Raw genomic sequence first — 16912 nt, 5'->3', positions numbered from 1 at the left:
ATAAAAGGACAAGTCAAAGGCTGGGAAAATATTTGCAGGCACGTATCAGATAAAGGACTTGTATTTGGAAAATACACCTTTGAAACTTTATTGTAAGAGTGGCCCACATTGTGGTGCAGTGGGTTAAATTGTTGCCTGAGATGCCTGCTTCACATATGAGTCTCTGCTGCTCCACTTCCCATCCAGCTCTCTGCTAACGTGCCTGGGAAAGCAGCAGAGGATGGCCCAAGTATATGTGGGCTCCTGGCTCAGCCTGGCCTAGCTATGGCTGTTGTAGCCATCTGGAGAGTGAATCAGTAGACAGAAGATCTCTCTCTGTCTCTCCCTCACTTCCTGTTACTCTTTCAAAAAACAAAAAATAAATCTTAAAAAAAAATCAATAACATAGTAACCCAATTATAGAAATTTGGGCAAAAGATTTGAACAAATACTTCACCAAAGAAGACATTAGGGTTTCTAACTGCACACAAAAGGATGCTCAAGATCATTACTCATTAGAGAGGCCGGCGCCGCGGCTCACTAGGCTAATCCTCCGCCTAGCGGCGCCGGCACACCGGGTTCTAGTCCCGGTTGGGGCGCCGGATTCTGTCCCGGTTGCCCCTCTTCCAGGCCAGCTCTCTGCTGTGGCCAGGGAGTGCAGTGGAGGATGGCCCAGGTGCTTGGGCCCTGCACCCCATGGGAGACCAGGAAAAGCACCTGGCTCCTGCCACCGGATCAGCGCGGAGCGCCGGCCGCAGCGCGCCGGCCGCAGCGCGCCGGCCGCGGCGGCCATTGGAGGGTGAACCAACGGCAAAGGAAGACCTTTCTCTCTGTCTCTCTCTCTCACTGTCCACTCTACCTGTCAAAAAAAAAAATAATAAAAAAATAAAAAAAATTACTCATTAGAGAAATACAAATTAAAACCACACATGCATCAGAACAACAGCCTAACAACACCAAGTGCTGACCAGAGTACAGTGTAACACTCCAAAATTTGATTTTTGTGTATGTTCCCAAAATCACTAACTATACACTGATAAGAAGTCCATTCTCCATACAAAGACTATATGGAGGCAGGAGGTTTGTTCTACCAATTATATCATACAATTCTGTCTGTATTTTTGTTTGTTAAGTATACCTGGCTCAGAGAGAGGTACATTAATGTCTCTATGGTTATATTGGTATTTTTCATCAAGTTCTCTTTGCATTTTTACAGGCTTCTAAATCTTCAGTTCCTGTAGTGACTGAGGCATAGTGTTTGTTGCCACTGGGTCTCCTTAATAGCCTGTGTCTTTTGTCACGATATAACATCCTGTTGAGTGCTTTTAACCTTAAATTCCTCCTCAATTCTTGCCCCTTTTGTTTATCTTTGCCTATTTTCTCTTTGTCACCCCTTTATTTCCAGCCTTGTGACTCTGTGTTTCTGTACACAGCACATAAGCAGGTTTTGTATTTCTCTAAACACATACACCTGTCTATTATGTAATGGTAGAAAACGAAATCCATTGATATTTACATAAAGGCGGATTGGCTTGAACTCCCTCCTCCCATCCTACTTTGCATGTTTATCTTACACTGCTGTTTAACTTCTCTTCCTGGCTTTGCTGATTTACTTTCTGTGTCTTAGGGTGTCTCCATGAAACACTAGAACACTGGAGTTTTTCTCTGGATTAATATTCTTTTCGGGGCTCACTTCGTTGGTTCCAGCGGGCACTGCACTGAGAGGCTTCACCCCCAAGTCCCCACCCTCAGGCACACTGGTCACTGGTGATATTTGTCGGCAGACTGGACCCCCAGGAGAAAGATGTCCTGAAGATGAGACTGTTTTGTGCGGCCGTAGGCACGTTGCCTACCCTGTGAGTATTAACAGGTAGATACCTGCAGGACTAACCGCACCACCTGTGGGCACACGGTGGGTGCTCCTGCTCCCTGCGGTCTCTCTCCTCAGGCTCCTGGCCAGGGGCTGGGCCTCCCCTTCCTTGAGAGCAATTAGGAGGAAGAGGATGGCCCAGGGGGCCTCCTCCCCATCCCTGGACCACGGGCCCAGAAGAGATTTCTCAGATCAGCTCCCATGGTCTTTGACTTCCGTGGAGCAGCTGGGATCCCACTCTCCTGCCTTGTTCTCCAACACTGTAAGGAGTGTTAAAATCAGAACGAAGGGCACGTTGAAAGCAGACCGTCAGGCAGCAGGGCTCGGGCCTGACTTCAGGGCGGCCTGGAATGTGAACTCTGCCACCCCTACCCTTGGCCTGCAGGCACCTGGAAGGACCTGAAAGATTATACTGTCCCAGAGGCTCAAGATGTACATCACCAATTAGCAGTCTCGTATGGAAATTTCCATTCTGCTTGTACATTCTTTCCTTTATGCTTACGGGTCACCCAGCATCTATTCCTTCTCAATATTCAATAGCCAATGGGACTGGCGCTGTGGCGTAGCAGGTTAAGCCTCCACCTGCAGTGCTGGCATCCCATACAGGCACTGGTTCAAGTCCTCGCTGCTCTACTTCCAATCCAGCTCTCTGCTAATGGCCTGGGAAAGCAGCTGAAGATGGCCCAAGAGCTTAGGCCCCTGCACCCACATGGGAGACCCAGAAGCTCCTGGCTCCTGATCGGCCCAGCTCCAGGCATTGCGGCCATTTGGGGAGTGAACCAGTGGATGGGAGACCTTTCTCTCTGTCTCTCCCTATCTTTGTCTGTAACTCTGCCTCTCAAATAAATAAATACATAAATCTTTAACAACAGCAAAGACCATCCAATAGCCCACTCATGCTCCCACCTTTCCAGGCCTCAAAACACTGACTCAGAGCAATCTGACCCTCAGTCCCTAGAACTGCAATTCCTAAGACCCCACATGGGGTCCTTTTTACTTTGCAGGCTTGGAGTTTTGCAAAGGAGACACCGTGGAGTGCTGCTGCTTTGCCTGTGGGCACCCTGGGGCCTCTTCTGTCCCCGCCTCAGTGAAAGAGGGCACCTGAACACCCCTAAGATAAAGTCGTTATGAGCAGGAACTGGAAGCTGGAGCAAGGACCCAACAAAGCCAAGTCCCAGGCTCTAGGTTCTTCCTGGGGCCCAGGAGAAAGAGCTACAGAGACGTGGCTCAGCTCACACCTCTGCTCTTACTCCCAGGTCTGCCGAGTAGACTCCGTGTTCATTTTCTCACAATTGTTTGGTCGAACGTGGGAAGTATTGTACATGATCTCTCTCTGCATCTTGAGTTTTGTGATTCTAATTGTTTCCATCAGGCAAAGCTTTGCACTCCTTGAGAGCAGAGGCCAGGCTTCCTAACACCTTTCCAGACCCCTCCTCCAGAGTCAACACCTTTAGTCTGGTGCCTTCTCCCTCATGCTGCTGGTAACCAGCTGAGGCCCCCAGCCGGGAGTGCCTCTTAGCTCCAGCAAAGCACAACATCACAGCAATTTATTATACATCACCGGCTTTATTTTTGATTCTAGAATTGGGCAAGACTTCATTCCATAAAATAGAATAACGGTTCCGATCAGGGGTGGGGAACTTTTTCTCTGCAAGGGCCATTTGGTCATTTATTTTTTTATTTTTTGACAGGCAGAGTGGACAGTGAGAGAGAGAGACAGAGAGAAAGGTCTTCCTTTGCCGTTGGTTCACCCTTCAATGGCCGCTGCGGCCGGCACACCGCGCTGATCTGATGGCAGGAGCCAGGAGCCAGGTGCTTTTCCTAGTCTCCCATGGGGTGCAGGGCCCAAGCACCTGGGCCATCCTCCACTGCACTCCCTGGCCACAGCAGAGAGCTGGCCTGGAAGAGGGGCAACCGGGACAGAATCTGGCGCCCCGACCGGGACTAGAACCCGGTGTGCCGGCGCCGCTAGGTGGAGGATTAGCCTAGTGAGCCGCGGCGCCGGCCATTTGGTCATTTATAACATCATTGTGGGCCACACAAAATTCTCAACTTAAAAAAATTAAGCCTGCTACAGATTTATTGAGTTGTGAGTCCTGCCTGTGGTTGCCTTGGAGGGTCAGACCTAAGGATTCTGTGAGTCTTCCACAGGCTGTGGGCCAGATGTTCCCCACCCCTGTGAACAATCTTGAACAGAAGATGTTGGTTTTATAGACAGAGAGCTTTAAAAAAAAATAGCAGAGACAAAGAACAAAAACCAATCGGTTATTTCAAAGCCATTTTCCTTGTAAGATGGGACCAGGGAGACAGAACAAGAGAAAAATGATTGCTTAGTTGACATTCTGGGTTACGTTTTGGGTGTGAGGGTGAAGCGAGAACCATCCTGTCTGGGCAGTGTGGCTGTTTACCACCTTCTGTCTTGTGCAAGGTTTGCCTTCCGTTCCGGTGCTGTGGAACTTTGGCACCAGTGACGCCATTTTGATTTTTAGTCTGGTTTGCTGGGGCCCAGCAGGAAGAAGCTTCATCCCAAACAATGGCCTCCTATCATTTTCATTGACAGCTCTTTCCACACTCTTCCTATATTTGGTTTCATCTGCCAACCTGTGATGTGTGTGTGGCCTACCCATGGGTTCTGAGCACCCCCAACTCTCTGGCCGGCTCCCCCGTCCAGTCCTCTCTTGTCCCTGCACACATTAGGTTCCATAGAAGGCCCCCCCTTTTTTTTTTGACAGGCAGAGAGTTAGACAGTGAGAGAGAGAGAGACAGAGAGAAAGGTCTTCCTTCTGTTGGTTCACCCCCCAAATGGCCGCTACAGCTGGTGCACTGTGCTGATCCGAAGCCAGGAACCAGGCGCTTCCCCCTGGTCTCCCATGCGGGTGCAGGGCCCAAGCACTTGGGCCATCCTCCACTGCACTCCCGGGCCACAGCAGAGAGCTGGACTGGAAGAGGAGCAACCGGGACAGAATCCAGTGCCCCAACTGGGACTAGAACTGGGGTACCGGCGCGGCAGGTGGAGGATTAGCCTAGTGAGCTGCGACGCTGGTCCCATAGAAGGCCCTTGACCAAGGGTTCATCCTGAGTGGGAGGGGAGGTAGGTGTGACCCAGCCCCCACTCCAGCCCTCCTCTTCCTCCTTGAGTGAAAGAACACCCAACAACTCTGTTCAAAACAGTTTATTTTATTTATTTTTTTTTTGTCAGACAAACACATTGATTTCTGGACCACAGTAGAGGATGGAAACCTTTCACAAACTTATTTATTTGAAAATACAAATATAAAATTATACTTTCCACATCTGTGATGTGAGAGACTGCCATCCACATAGTAATTTTTTACAACAGGGCTTTAAGAAAGCCACACACAAAGACCTGAAAGATGCTTGAGATATATATATAGATAGATACATATATATGTATATATATAAAAAAAATACTCACTACCAAAGTTCTCATCAGTTTCATACTAAAGTATAAAAGTATGGGTGAGGTCAGCCACAGTGCTAGGGAAAGTTTTATTGAGATACATTGATGTCCACATGAAACGCTTAGACTTGCATCCTATTACATATGGAATTCCGAGTTTACAACACACCGTGAAAGGCAGATCGGCTAGCCACAGTACTGAGAGGCCGCTCACAGCTTCCACACGGGATGGTACAGTATGTACAGAATACAGTAGTAGGAGCCCCGCGCAGGCTCCGGAGCCTTCGTCTCTCGGTCCCCGTTCCCCTCTCCCCTCGTGCCCCTGGCTCCTGGAAACGAAGGTCCTTCCTGTCTGAGACACACATTCTGATGATCTGAGAGCCGAGGGGGTGGATCAAGGGCGCTCCCCGAGAGGGGTGGGTTTGGTATTTTATTTAAAATATATGCTTTTGTACTTTAGTTTACCTCTTTTTTTTTTTTTTTGGTGAAAAACAAAGAAAGAAAGAAAAAAGAAAACGAACATATTACAGTATTAAAGTATTGCTTAACTTCCAGCATGTCCTTGTGTAGTGTCTGTGCCCAGGACTGGGCGAAGCTGACTTCTGCTTTGGGGTGAGGGTAGGGAACTCGCCAGTGTCTCTCTTGCATGCGCTCGCCTGCAGCCTGGCCCTCTTCTCTGCCTGCCGCCCCCCTGGCTGGTGCTTTCCTTGGAAGATGGCCTGGCTGGTGAAGCACATTCGAGAAAAAAATCTCCCCTCCCCCACCCCCCCAGTCCCCCTCTGTTCCTGTGTGCCACTTCCAACTGATAAAGAGAAGCATGAGTTAGTGTCTCTTTTGTAAACAACTTCATATGCAATATAATACAGAAAGCATGGCTGACCTTTGATAAAAAATGTAGTAAACCATATTGCTTTATTCTTGAATCTGCTGCAGTGAGTGAATGGCAGAATGAAGCAGTGTGGTGGTGGAGGCTAAGTCCCTAGCCCTCGTTTGCACTAAAGATCAAAATAGGTTTTGTTTTTCTATTTGGAACCAAAAATAATCTCTTTTTATTTTTTTCCAAAATCCCCAAATGAAAAAGAAACCCCCCTCCAAAAAAAAAAAAAAAATCAGAAACTCAAGAAACAAAACAAAAACAAAGCAAAACAAAACAAAACAAAAGCAAAAAACGAAAACCGAACACCTTTCAGGTCATTAGAAGCAACAATTACCCAATGATTTTTCTACTAGTCTAGCAAGATGTGTGCAACACTCACTGGCTGTGAAGCGCTGCGCAGTGAAACGAGCCACAGCAGCAGAGCCATGCTACCTTAAAGTCCAAGCTACGAGTTCAAATTAAGATGATGGCTATGAAGGATAAAAACGCAAAGGCCTGTGGGGGCTTCGTCTGAATCAAGCCAACGGGCGCCCAGGCTAGAGCGCGAGGCTGTTGGGTTTTCCTACCCGGTGCACGAGGAAGGCCACAAACCCAGTCTGCGAGGGCTCTGGGCGAGGAGGCGGGCGGCTTGGTCCCCTCCGCCAGCCCCGAGGACTGGAAGAACCAGGAATGGGCCCGGGAGCCAATGCCACTGGCTCTGCTCAGGACAGGAGGTCAGGGGTCTCAGGCAGACGGATCTGGAAGCCAGAGAGACCCCTGGTGGCTCCTTGGTAATTCCAGGAAAAGCCATCAGCCGGGAGCGTTCCTCCCCCAGGGAAGAAGGCGAAAGGTGGTGCCCAAGAGTGCCATTGAGCTCAACCGAAACAAAGACAAGGCTGAACATCAGTGCTAAAAGAATTTACAAAAATGTTTCAAAATGGACTTCTAGATGAGGGGGTGGGGGGACTCACGTGAACCTTGACCTAGGTAGCCACATTGAAACATGTCAGATTTCCACAAGATTTGTGCTATGGGCTACTGGGTCTCTTCAAAAGGTATATAAACATCTAAAACATATTCACACAGATTATCAATTTCTTCTGAGCATTCTTAAAAAAATATTTTTTTTCTCTTAGTAAAATCATTTTAATATACCATGCCTCCCTCTTTTAAAAAATAAATTAAAAAAATCCAGTTTTGCATATCTAGCATTAGCATTTAAGGTAGTATGGCACGCCCCTTTGCAGAGAAGGGGGGTGGGGATCTACAAAACGCCGCAGAGTCGGCCGGCATTTGAATGTGGTGAGACCTTGGGTTAGTTGAAACCACATCAGATCAGCGAAAATAAACTTAAACTTGAAATTGAAAAAAAAAAAAAAAAAAGAATTAAAGGAAACAACTGCCCCAAAATTATTAGCAATTTTTTTTTCCATAAATAAGAGAAAGTTCTATCCTTACTGGTCCTAAATCTGAGTAACTATGTCTAATTTTTTTAAACCTTAATTACATTATACCTATCAATATGTACTAGAAGAAAGAGGAGAAAAAAAGTCACTGCACTAGTACCAGGACAGCACGCTTACAAGACAGCCACTGCAGACATTACTAATAGACAATGATCAACAGAGTCTTCTAGGAGGCTGTGAGGGATGCAGAGGAAGGGGAGTCACTAGACACGAACGCGGACCCAAGAGCCGTCCATCCCCGAGGCTAGATCGCGTTCCTGGGGATTTACTGTCTCTTTTTGTTCTTTTTTTTCTTTTTTAATAAAACTTCTGTTATTTTATCACTTGAACAAGTTTTGAGATTTTAAAAGCGTTCAGCATTTTATTTAATCTGGTTGTTTGGAAATTAAAAAAAAAAAAGAAAGAAAGAAAGAAAGAAAAAAGAAATAAAGAAAGAAAATCCCAAAGAAACCCAAAACTGTCACCAAACAACCTGACATGAAAACAAAGGACATGATTTTTTTTATGTTGTTGCTATTTAAGTAGAATTAAAAAAGGCTTTTCTTCTTCCTTTCTGAGTTAGCATTTTGCAGTTCGTCATCTGAAGACGTGTCTGCCCTACTGTGTCTGCGAATGTCTACATTAGTCTACTTTGTTAGTAAAATTTATAAAAATAGGAGTGCAGCAGCTCTTTATAATAAATGTCGCATTCAGTGTCTCATACTGGCTGTGCCTTAAGTACCAAATTTATAAACGTAACAATTTAAAAAATATTAATAAAACGTCAATATCACATTTTAAAAAAGAAAAAAATATATATCCACACTACAATATGTTTTAATGCCATCTATTGAGTTGTACTTCTATAGTTGCTGTTGCCGACCTATTACCAACATTTAAAAAAAAGTTAAATTAAAAAATATCCTTCATCAGAAGTATCTTTCCCCGACCGAGGACCATATATTATAACAGCCAAATGTCAAGCATGTGCAAACAGGAAACTGTCCATTTTTCCCACCAGTCACAGTGCAGTGATGTTTATACTTTTTATTTTTAAAATTCTGTTTACATCTATAATAAATTAAAAAAAATTTTTTCTTTCATAGCCTCTCTGGTGATACTTGCAGCACTGAGGTATTAAAAAAAATATATAAACCCAAAGGTTGCTTTCCTAATTTGTAAATAGAAAGTGGATGGAGAAAGGGTGGTATGACCCACGGCCCCCAGAGTGGGGTTGGGGGGCGAGGTGGGGGGGGGCGCGGTGAAGACAGGCAGAGTGTCCTAAAGACCTTTGGAGGCGCTGAAATGATCGGACAATAGAAAATGATCAAATCTTTAAAAATTAAGACTGAAAAAGAAGGCCCCCCCACCCCCTCCACCCAAGCCAAACAGGTGTGCTTTGAAACTTTAAATATGTTAAATATTAAAATTGTAGCTTTGTTTTTTTTTTTTTAAAAAACGTCTTGGGAAAAGCAGTTTTTCATATTTTAAATAAAAATCTAACTAGACAGTAACATTTGAAGCTGTGCACAGACGAGAGGTTAACAGGCTGGTAGGATCCTAATACAGGCCTCTCACGCAGACAAGGCGCTCAGCAGTGTTCTCGCGGTTCCTGGGGCTGCCCGGCAGCTGGCTGCTCCCGGCTCCGTCACCCACTTCGTCCAGCTCCCCTCCCCTCCTCCTTCCACGGAGCACCAAACTGCCTGGGACCGACGCCCTCACAAAAATATTTTTGATTCTCTCTTTCTTTATAGTTTCTATGTAGTTAATGGAATTGTATTTACAACATTTTCTCTTTTAGAATTCACAATTGCAAAAAACCTTATAATATCACCTCTTTCAACAGGAAAAAAAAAAGCACTTATAGAAAAGGAGGACACTCCAAAACATTGTCGTCCTTACCTTATTGCCGAAAATAGATATACTCAGGTTAACAAAGAGACATCACACAAAGGAAATGCTACAGTCTGGTCATCAGCCTATTACAGCTCACTTCTACAGCGCACAGGAGAAGGCGCAGGCCCGCCTCCTGCTCCCCACGCCACAACGTCGCTTCAGTGTGTGCCAGGTTCTACCTGACATTTCAGAGTCTCCGAACCGGTACCAAAACATTGAGAGTAATATTACCATCTCAGCATCCTTTAAAAGTGAGAACAGAATCAAAACAAGCCCCAAAAGAATCTTTTGAAAGAAAAAAAAAAACTCCTTAATATAACAGCTGTACTATGGTTAGCTTTTAACTAGATATTAAAGCTATGTGACCCCTACACTAAGTCAAAATCACTACCAAACGTGATTCAGAGAGATTTAAAAGGAGGGGTTGGGGGGAGAGAGGAGGGAATGGGAAACCATCAAGAAAAACAAAACAGAACAAAACCAAAATCATGGGTTATATACACATTTAAAAGCTGTTGTCTTATATTACAGCAGAATCGTGAGATGATGAGATGTAGCCAACCCTCCGTCCGAAGTGAGCCATCTCTGGTTGGGATGAGGAGTGAGGCTGGTGGGGTTCCAGGTCCGAGGGCATCACCTAAACAAAGGACCACTCAGAAACTTCGCCCAGTCTTGCCTGGACATCCAGGTATGCTCTGCAGGGCAGGCAAGGTCAGGTGTGGCAGGAAGAGAACAGAAAGTAGGGGTGGGAGGAGAGAGAAGGTCAGGCAGGTGCACGGCTGATGACGGCGCCTTAGCTAGAGCTTTCGAAAAAGGCTAGGCCAGGCTGGGGAGGACCTGTGAACAGGGCGGGGCTAGCCCAACTTCCTGAGATCCCAGCCTGGGAGACTGGCCCTCTAACAGTGCCCACCCGAGGCCGGGGAGAAGGCTGCTCTAGGCACATCCTACTGATCCTGTCCTAGGGCTGCAGAACTCTTGAGGTTGGGAGGCAGATGCGGCCGCGCTGGGGTTTTGGGCAGAGGGGCCAATGTGCACCCTGACCACAGGTGGTTTTCTGTTGAACTTCTGTTTCCAGACCTACATGCTTTCCAAAAAAAAAAAAAAAAAAAAAAAAAAAGCCTCTGCCTTTACCAAGTACCAATCAATGAATGCTAGTGATTAACAGTTTGTACTAAAAAAAATCATATTATAGGGGCTGGTGTTGTGGTGCAGCAGGTTAAGCTGCTGCTCCCCCCACCAGAGTCCCCTACCAGAGGGGTGGCTTCAATCCTGGCTGCTCTGCTTTAGATCCGGCTTCCTGCTCCCTGGCCTGGGAAGGCAGCGGAAGAAGATCCAAATGCTCGGGCCCCTGCCACCCACATAGGAGACCCAGATGGAGTTCTTGGCTCCTCCCGGCTTCAGCCTGGCCCAGACCTGGCTGGTGCAGCCATCTGGGAGAGTGAACCAGTGGATGGAAGAAGATTTCTTCTGACCCTCCCTCTCTCTTTCTGTCACTCTGTCTTTCAAATCAATCAATCTTTTAAAAAAATCATATAGCAAGGAGGGAAAGTCAGGACACAAAAAAAACAAAATACACAGCAAGTAACCAGTTTTGGTTATAGGAAACAAAAAGGGGCCCTGGAGGCAAGACTCACTAACTGAGCCTCCCCAAACTGACCTTGGGTCTGGGCATCTCTTATAGTGATTGGCTCTAAAGGTCAGGTCACAGAATGTGTGCTGGACCTGTCTTAACTGCACGGCCACTCCACTCCCTGGGCTACTCTTTTGCCTGCTTCTTCCTTCTCTGGAAACTGAGTCCTGGGGAAGGGAAGGTGGTAGAGGCCTGGGGATGGTGGGCTGGGAGCCCCGCCCTGCCTCCCTTTCCCAGGGGAGGGCGGAGCCACGGGTCCGCAGAGCAGCTGCTATGCCCAGTCACTACTTAACCTCCTCTGCATCTGCCCCCGTGAGCGGCTGGAGCCATCGTCAGTCTCCAAGATCCCGGCGATCTTGTCCCCACTCTGAGGACCCTGGCCATCCCTGGGCCCCAACGCCCAGCTTCATTAGTAGCGAGTAGCTCTCCTTCACACTGTTAGTGGCCTCTGGCTCTGGCCAGCCATGGCTGGGTCAGCGCTCCAAGAGAGGTGAGGCGAGGCTGGGAGGGGTCACGCACATGGTTTATTTGGTTAGGAGAGGCGGTTGCGTTAGTGGAGGTGATTCCTTAGCAGCACCATTAGAGAAACTCAAGATTTGTGGAGCTCAACTCAACCTGGGCGCCCCCGCCCCCAGGGGCCACACCCTACAGAATCCTGGCTGGCCCAGGGCTGGGAGCAATCCCCTTCTACAAACCCAAAGTGGCTGATTGGCGTCTGGCCTGGCTGACTTCTCCTAGGTCTCAACTCCAAGGATAGAAGGCTCTCCTGACCCAGTGGGAGACTGTCCAAGGGGCACCCATTCCAGGCCTCACGGTTACTCTCTCGCTTCCAAAGAGACAGGCCTTCGTCCAGCCTCCCGGATGACTGTGCAACCACAGTGCACACCCAGGCTCTCGCGAGCACAGCCCCTCCTCTCCTGCCGTCCTCCCCCGGAAAGACAGACGCTCATTTTCCAACAAGAATATGGCGACAGGCTTGCTCCCCTACTGCCCCGGCCTCTAGTCTCCTCCGACCTCCCCCCTCCCGTCATCCCCACCGCCACATCCCCGTTAAAATGATTTCAAAAAGGTTTCATGAACTTGAGCTCAGTTGAAAGGTTAGGAAACTGGCAGGGATCCAAATCCATGCTATGCAGGTGATGGCGCTAATTTAATTTGCTTCTTGTGCCGTAATCTGGATAATCACTCAGTGGTTACTGGCAAAAATGTTTTCTTTTCACTAAAAGATGGCATCTGGCTGTTTGCTTGCACCCCATTGACTGAGCTGCCAGTGAGCTCCGGGCTGCTGAGGTGGCCCAGTGACCCGCAGGTGGGTGCATGTCATGACCAAAAGCCAGTATCTGCCGCCAGGCACGCAAGATCTCCTTCCAGTTTCCCACGCTTTTGATTGCATTTCAAGACAGAAAGATGAGGGATATGCGAGATACAGAAAAGGAATCAAAAGAACCCAATCATGAGAGAAAAATAAAAAGAGAGTGGGGGCAGTGAGAATGGTGGGGGATCATGATTAAAAGCCGGAGGAAGGGGTGAGAAATGAAAAGACTGGATTTGTTTTGGCCCCCACCCCTTCACCCCGCGCAGAAGGCCAGAGAGAGGAGAGAGGGAATGTCGATGTGGCGAGACAGGGGCATGCGCGTCCATGTATGACCAGGGCACATACATGTACGGACAGGCCGGCAGGGCGGACACACATGGCAGAGACGGTAATACCTCAGGGCGGGATGGCAACGAAAGCACCTGCTCAATGGTATCCATTTGTAAAGGCCGTTGCAATCAAAGGTCCCTAAAATTGCACAATTGTTAAGGTCATCAGTGTGCTATCCATGGGAACAGATTGTCATTTTCTGGGAGAGGAAATGATCTGGAGGGCTAGTCTGTGGTTGCCAGCATGAATATGCAGCTCTGAGACCCTGCGGGTGCCACCGGGGGCTGGGGGCGGTACATCCCCTCAGCCCCCACCTTCCAGCCCCACCCCCTCCCCTCCCCCCAGCCTGCCTGCTTCTCCAGGGAAACCAAGAGCCAGTCTCGGAGGAGTGTATGGGTACGTGGTGGGAAAGGGGGGCTCGTGCCCAAAAATGAGGGGCACGGTTGCCCTGAGGGCAAAGATAAGGGTCTCTGTCCACGGTCTCAATGGCTCAGGCTGGGGAGAAGAAATCCAAGTGCAGACAAACCAGGGCGTACACTGTGGCACACAAGTCAGAAGACCCAGGTTTTCGAGAGCTAATGTTTCTGGACTCTGTGTTTCTGGACTCTGAAAATGGCAATTAATTGTGTCCTAAGGTGATGTAGCTCTCTGCTGAACCAACGCATTCTGGACTGGGGACGGCAGTGGGTCGGTGGGATCAGACTCATCGAACTCGAGTCATCTTGGCTTGCGGGTGGCACTGAACGAGGACCCAGACTGTAGAGGCCAGTGCTGGCAGCATTGCACTCAAGAGCGTGTGTGTGTGTGTGTGTGTGTGTGTGCATCAACACCAACAAGGCTGTGTGTACGGGGCTTCCGACGCCAGGGGGCACGAGTAGGGCCACCCTGGCGTCCCAGAAGTCTGCACATGCTTTGTTCTCCCCAGGGCAGGGCTCATCTCTGCCTCCCCAAAATGGAGTCCCAGGGAGATGTGACCACGGGCGGCAAACACTCCCATCTCAGCTCAACACCAAGCTGCCTCCAAAACGGTGTGGCTGGCCAGGGCAGAGGCTAGCTGGTTTTCTGTTTCCAAAACGGAAGGGGCAGCGAGCGAGTGGGCTCAGGCATGTTCATGCTCACACACACTGGGAGGAGAGGAACAATACAATCTGAAAACAGCATGCAAATCTGTTAAGCAAATCTCCATTGCCTGGATTAGTCAGATTATAGAACCACAGAGCATTACAAATGTCCAATGCATCTGGCCTGCAGGGGGCGCAGCTAAAGAACTGAGTGGGAACTTATTTGGAACCTGGGCACTCACTGTAAGAAACATTAGCAGAGGGGACCACCTGGGAGGGGGCACGCACCCCACAACACCTCCCGGGCACCGGGGCTGCCACGGGACGGGGGCTGCTGCCTTGTGGTGGGGCGGTGGCACTTCCCAGCCCATGTGACCATCTTTAGAAAGTGGGCATCAGGAACTGCGGCCTCCTGTGGACCTCCTACGCGCCGGCAGGTGGCACGGACGGCTCCCCTGAATTCTCACCCACTCCTTTGAGGAAGGCATTCTGCAGCTGGGCAAAGGTTATGTAAGTGGCTCCAGGCCGCCCGGACCGGAGGGGATGGAGTGGTGACGTGAACCTGAACTGCCCTTGCTCCTTCCGCTCCATCACGGCCACACAGGAGGTGCTCCAGACGGAGCGGCTTCAGCCCTCGCAGCTGGCATGACGCAGGAGGGGGCTCGCGGTCCTTGCCCCCACCCCCGGCCCCGATTCTGGGTTTTGCTGGCACAGCCTCCCCAAGGGCCCCAAGGAGTGGGGCAGGAAGTGGGAGGCAGGAGGGCCGGGGAGGCAGGTACTTACAGCAATGCCGTGGCCGAAGCCGGAGCCCGGCTGAGGGCTGGCCGCGCTTATGTAATTCCCCACTCCGGAGTCCTGGCTGGCAGGGCCGTAGAGATCGGCGACCGGTCCTGGGCTGTTGGCCCCCGGGAAGCCTCCGGGCCGCGCCGGGTTGGAGCCTGCCGGGGAAGCGGGCGCGCCAAAATTCGGTTGAGCACTGTAGCTATTCAGGACTGGTGTGCAGAGAATAGAGCTGGGTATGAGGCCAGAAGCCAGGCATGCACCGGTCAATACAAGCCAAACACTCGAGAAAAACAGCTGAGGCCCAACTTCTAACACTCAACCAAGGCCATGCGAAAACATCAGCAGGGACTCAGAAGACTCAGCCCAGGCTACGACTAAGAAGCTCGGAGCTCCGAAAATAGAGAAGAGGAAAACAATCATTCAACACACTACGTAACCAACCGGAGGTGCTGTACTGCCCACCGAATTATCACAATAGAAATAGAGAGATATATGGAAGAGAGAGAGACTTGTTTCCACATCTGAACTGATGCTCATGCAGTCTTCTATCTGGGCACGCTGAGACAGCATTCACATCCCATGCAAACTACAAAGGAACTAGTTTTAGACTACACATTGTGTTAATATTGATATTAAAATGTGATAGGAAACAAAGCAATTTGTGTCCAGGAAAAAAAATATTTGGGGAGGGGATTTTTGATTTTTTTTTAGTGTGTATGTTGTACTTTTTTTTTTCTTTTTTGTTTTGGATCCATTAAATGATAAAATTTTTTTTTCAAAGTAAATCTATTTTGTATCGCCCCTCCCCCCGCCCCACTGGCTACTCCCTCCCTCCCACCCGGCCCATGTCCATCCCTGCATGAAAGCCGTCGACGCTGGCGTGGCCGCGGTCGGAGGATGGGAGATGTCATGAGAGGCTGGGCATCTGAACACAACAGTAATGATGGCGGCGGAGGGGTTCCTTCGGGGGTGGGGGGGTGGAGAGCAGGGGATGGAGTGGGGGGTGGGGATGGAAGACCTACGGCTGGGCAAGGCTTGGGGGGGAGCCAGGGGTCCTACAGGCACCCACACACTCACCTCCTGCAGCAGAAGGAAAGGGGGTTTAACCTTTTTATTTCCTTTTGTTAAAAAAAAAAAAAAAAAAAGACAAGAAGCATCAATGCAGAGTACCGGACGGGTCAACTCAGAGAGAGAGTGCAGCTGACGGCAGCGTCTGCTTCGCCGCTGTGCCCCAGGGAGAAGGCTCCGAATGCACCTGGGGCATCCAGGGAAGGGGGGCTGTGCTGGAGGAGGGGCCGCAGCAGGTGACACTGCCTCTGCCCCCCCCCCAGCCTCCCCAGGCCCCTCGCTCCCTCCCCAGCGACTCCCTGTCTACCAGGCTAATTCTGTCTCACATTTACTGGCCCCTTAATAGCTTGACCTTTATTTTCTTTCCCAAAATGGAAACAAAATTATTATTATTTTAATTGTAAAAGTCAGCTCCCCCAGATTTGTAAACATCAAGGTGAATCTGGGGCCAGCCACTTCTGGGCCCCATTGAATGGCAACTAGAGCAGCCGCTCCCCGCCGTGAGTGCTGCTTCCTTCTGTCTCCTTGGCACCTCCCCTCTGCCCTGGCACCAGCAGAGCTGGGTCACACCCACCGGGCACAGGCCCTCACTGAAGTGGCTTGGCTTCCACCCACCTGTCACAGGGGTGAGCAGAGACTGAAGATATGCTGGGGCCAGGCTGGCAGGAGACCGAGAGGGGACAGGAAGGCACAAAGGAGACCAAACCAAGCTGGGGCCGCAGAACACTGGAGACCGCTGCCTCCAGACGCCCTTGGGGCACGGAGCCCCAACGTGAGCCCCTTTGATGCTGACTCCGGCCAGTGGAGAGAGCAGGTTGAAGAGAGAAAAGAAATCACAGAAGCTGAGTGCCAGTGAACGCGTTATTTGGGACTGCGCCGGTGGACAAAAGGGATTTTTGAATATAGAAGATTGAACTTGCACATAACTCATGGAGGCCAACAGCAAGCGAGACGGTCAAAAGGCAGACTATTATCTTGCTCAAACACGCTTTCTTTTTGTGGCTCAGGAAAATGCAAAAGGCTCACACAGTGGACTCCTGGTTTACCCAGGCAGGTGGACACCTCCCTCTGCAAAGCACCCGGCTCTGTTCTAAGGTAACAGGGCAGGGTGGGGTCAGGGAGCCACAGGGGAAGAGAGAGAAAAAGATTTTTTTTGGGGGGAGGGAGGCTTCTTTCTCTATTGGCCTGATGTGGATGCAGGCAGACACTGGGCAGGCTCTCCTATCCAGGGGAGGGGAGAAGGCAGGTGTTGGTAGCA

The 16912-nt window shown here is 49.5% G+C and overlaps 1 protein-coding gene across 34 annotated transcripts in view; it reads right to left on the bottom strand.

Moving 5' to 3' along the window:
• Positions 1–5006: 5006 nt before the first annotated feature.
• The window catches only part of MSI2 (musashi RNA binding protein 2), a 398378-nt gene continuing 386472 nt past the window's right edge, over positions 5007–16912 (bottom strand). For 7 of the 34 annotated variants that reach the window (XR_016224418.1, XR_016224415.1, XR_016224417.1 and 4 more), the window contains 3 exons: positions 14587–14741; positions 12808–12880; positions 5007–10162 (listed from right to left, as the gene is read on the bottom strand). Coding sequence is in view for 30 of the 34 variants with exons in the window: in XM_051824836.3 (XP_051680796.1) it covers positions 12839–12880; positions 14587–14741 (197 nt within the window). In the remaining 4 variants the exon portion in view is untranslated. Of the gene's footprint in view, positions 10163–12807; positions 12881–14586; positions 14796–16912 lie in introns of those variants that run through there. The other 27 variants (XM_089318615.1, XM_089318618.1, XM_070060921.2 and 24 more) reach the window with 11 other exon arrangements.

The sequence above is a fragment of the Oryctolagus cuniculus genome, chromosome 17 (genome assembly GCF_051225735.1).
Source record: "Oryctolagus cuniculus isolate XC-2025 breed Fujian yellow rabbit chromosome 17, ASM5122573v1, whole genome shotgun sequence".
NCBI lineage: Eukaryota > Metazoa > Chordata > Mammalia > Lagomorpha > Leporidae > Oryctolagus > Oryctolagus cuniculus.
Note: the sequence above shows the minus strand (reverse complement) of the source record. Positions and strands in the feature narration are given on the sequence as shown.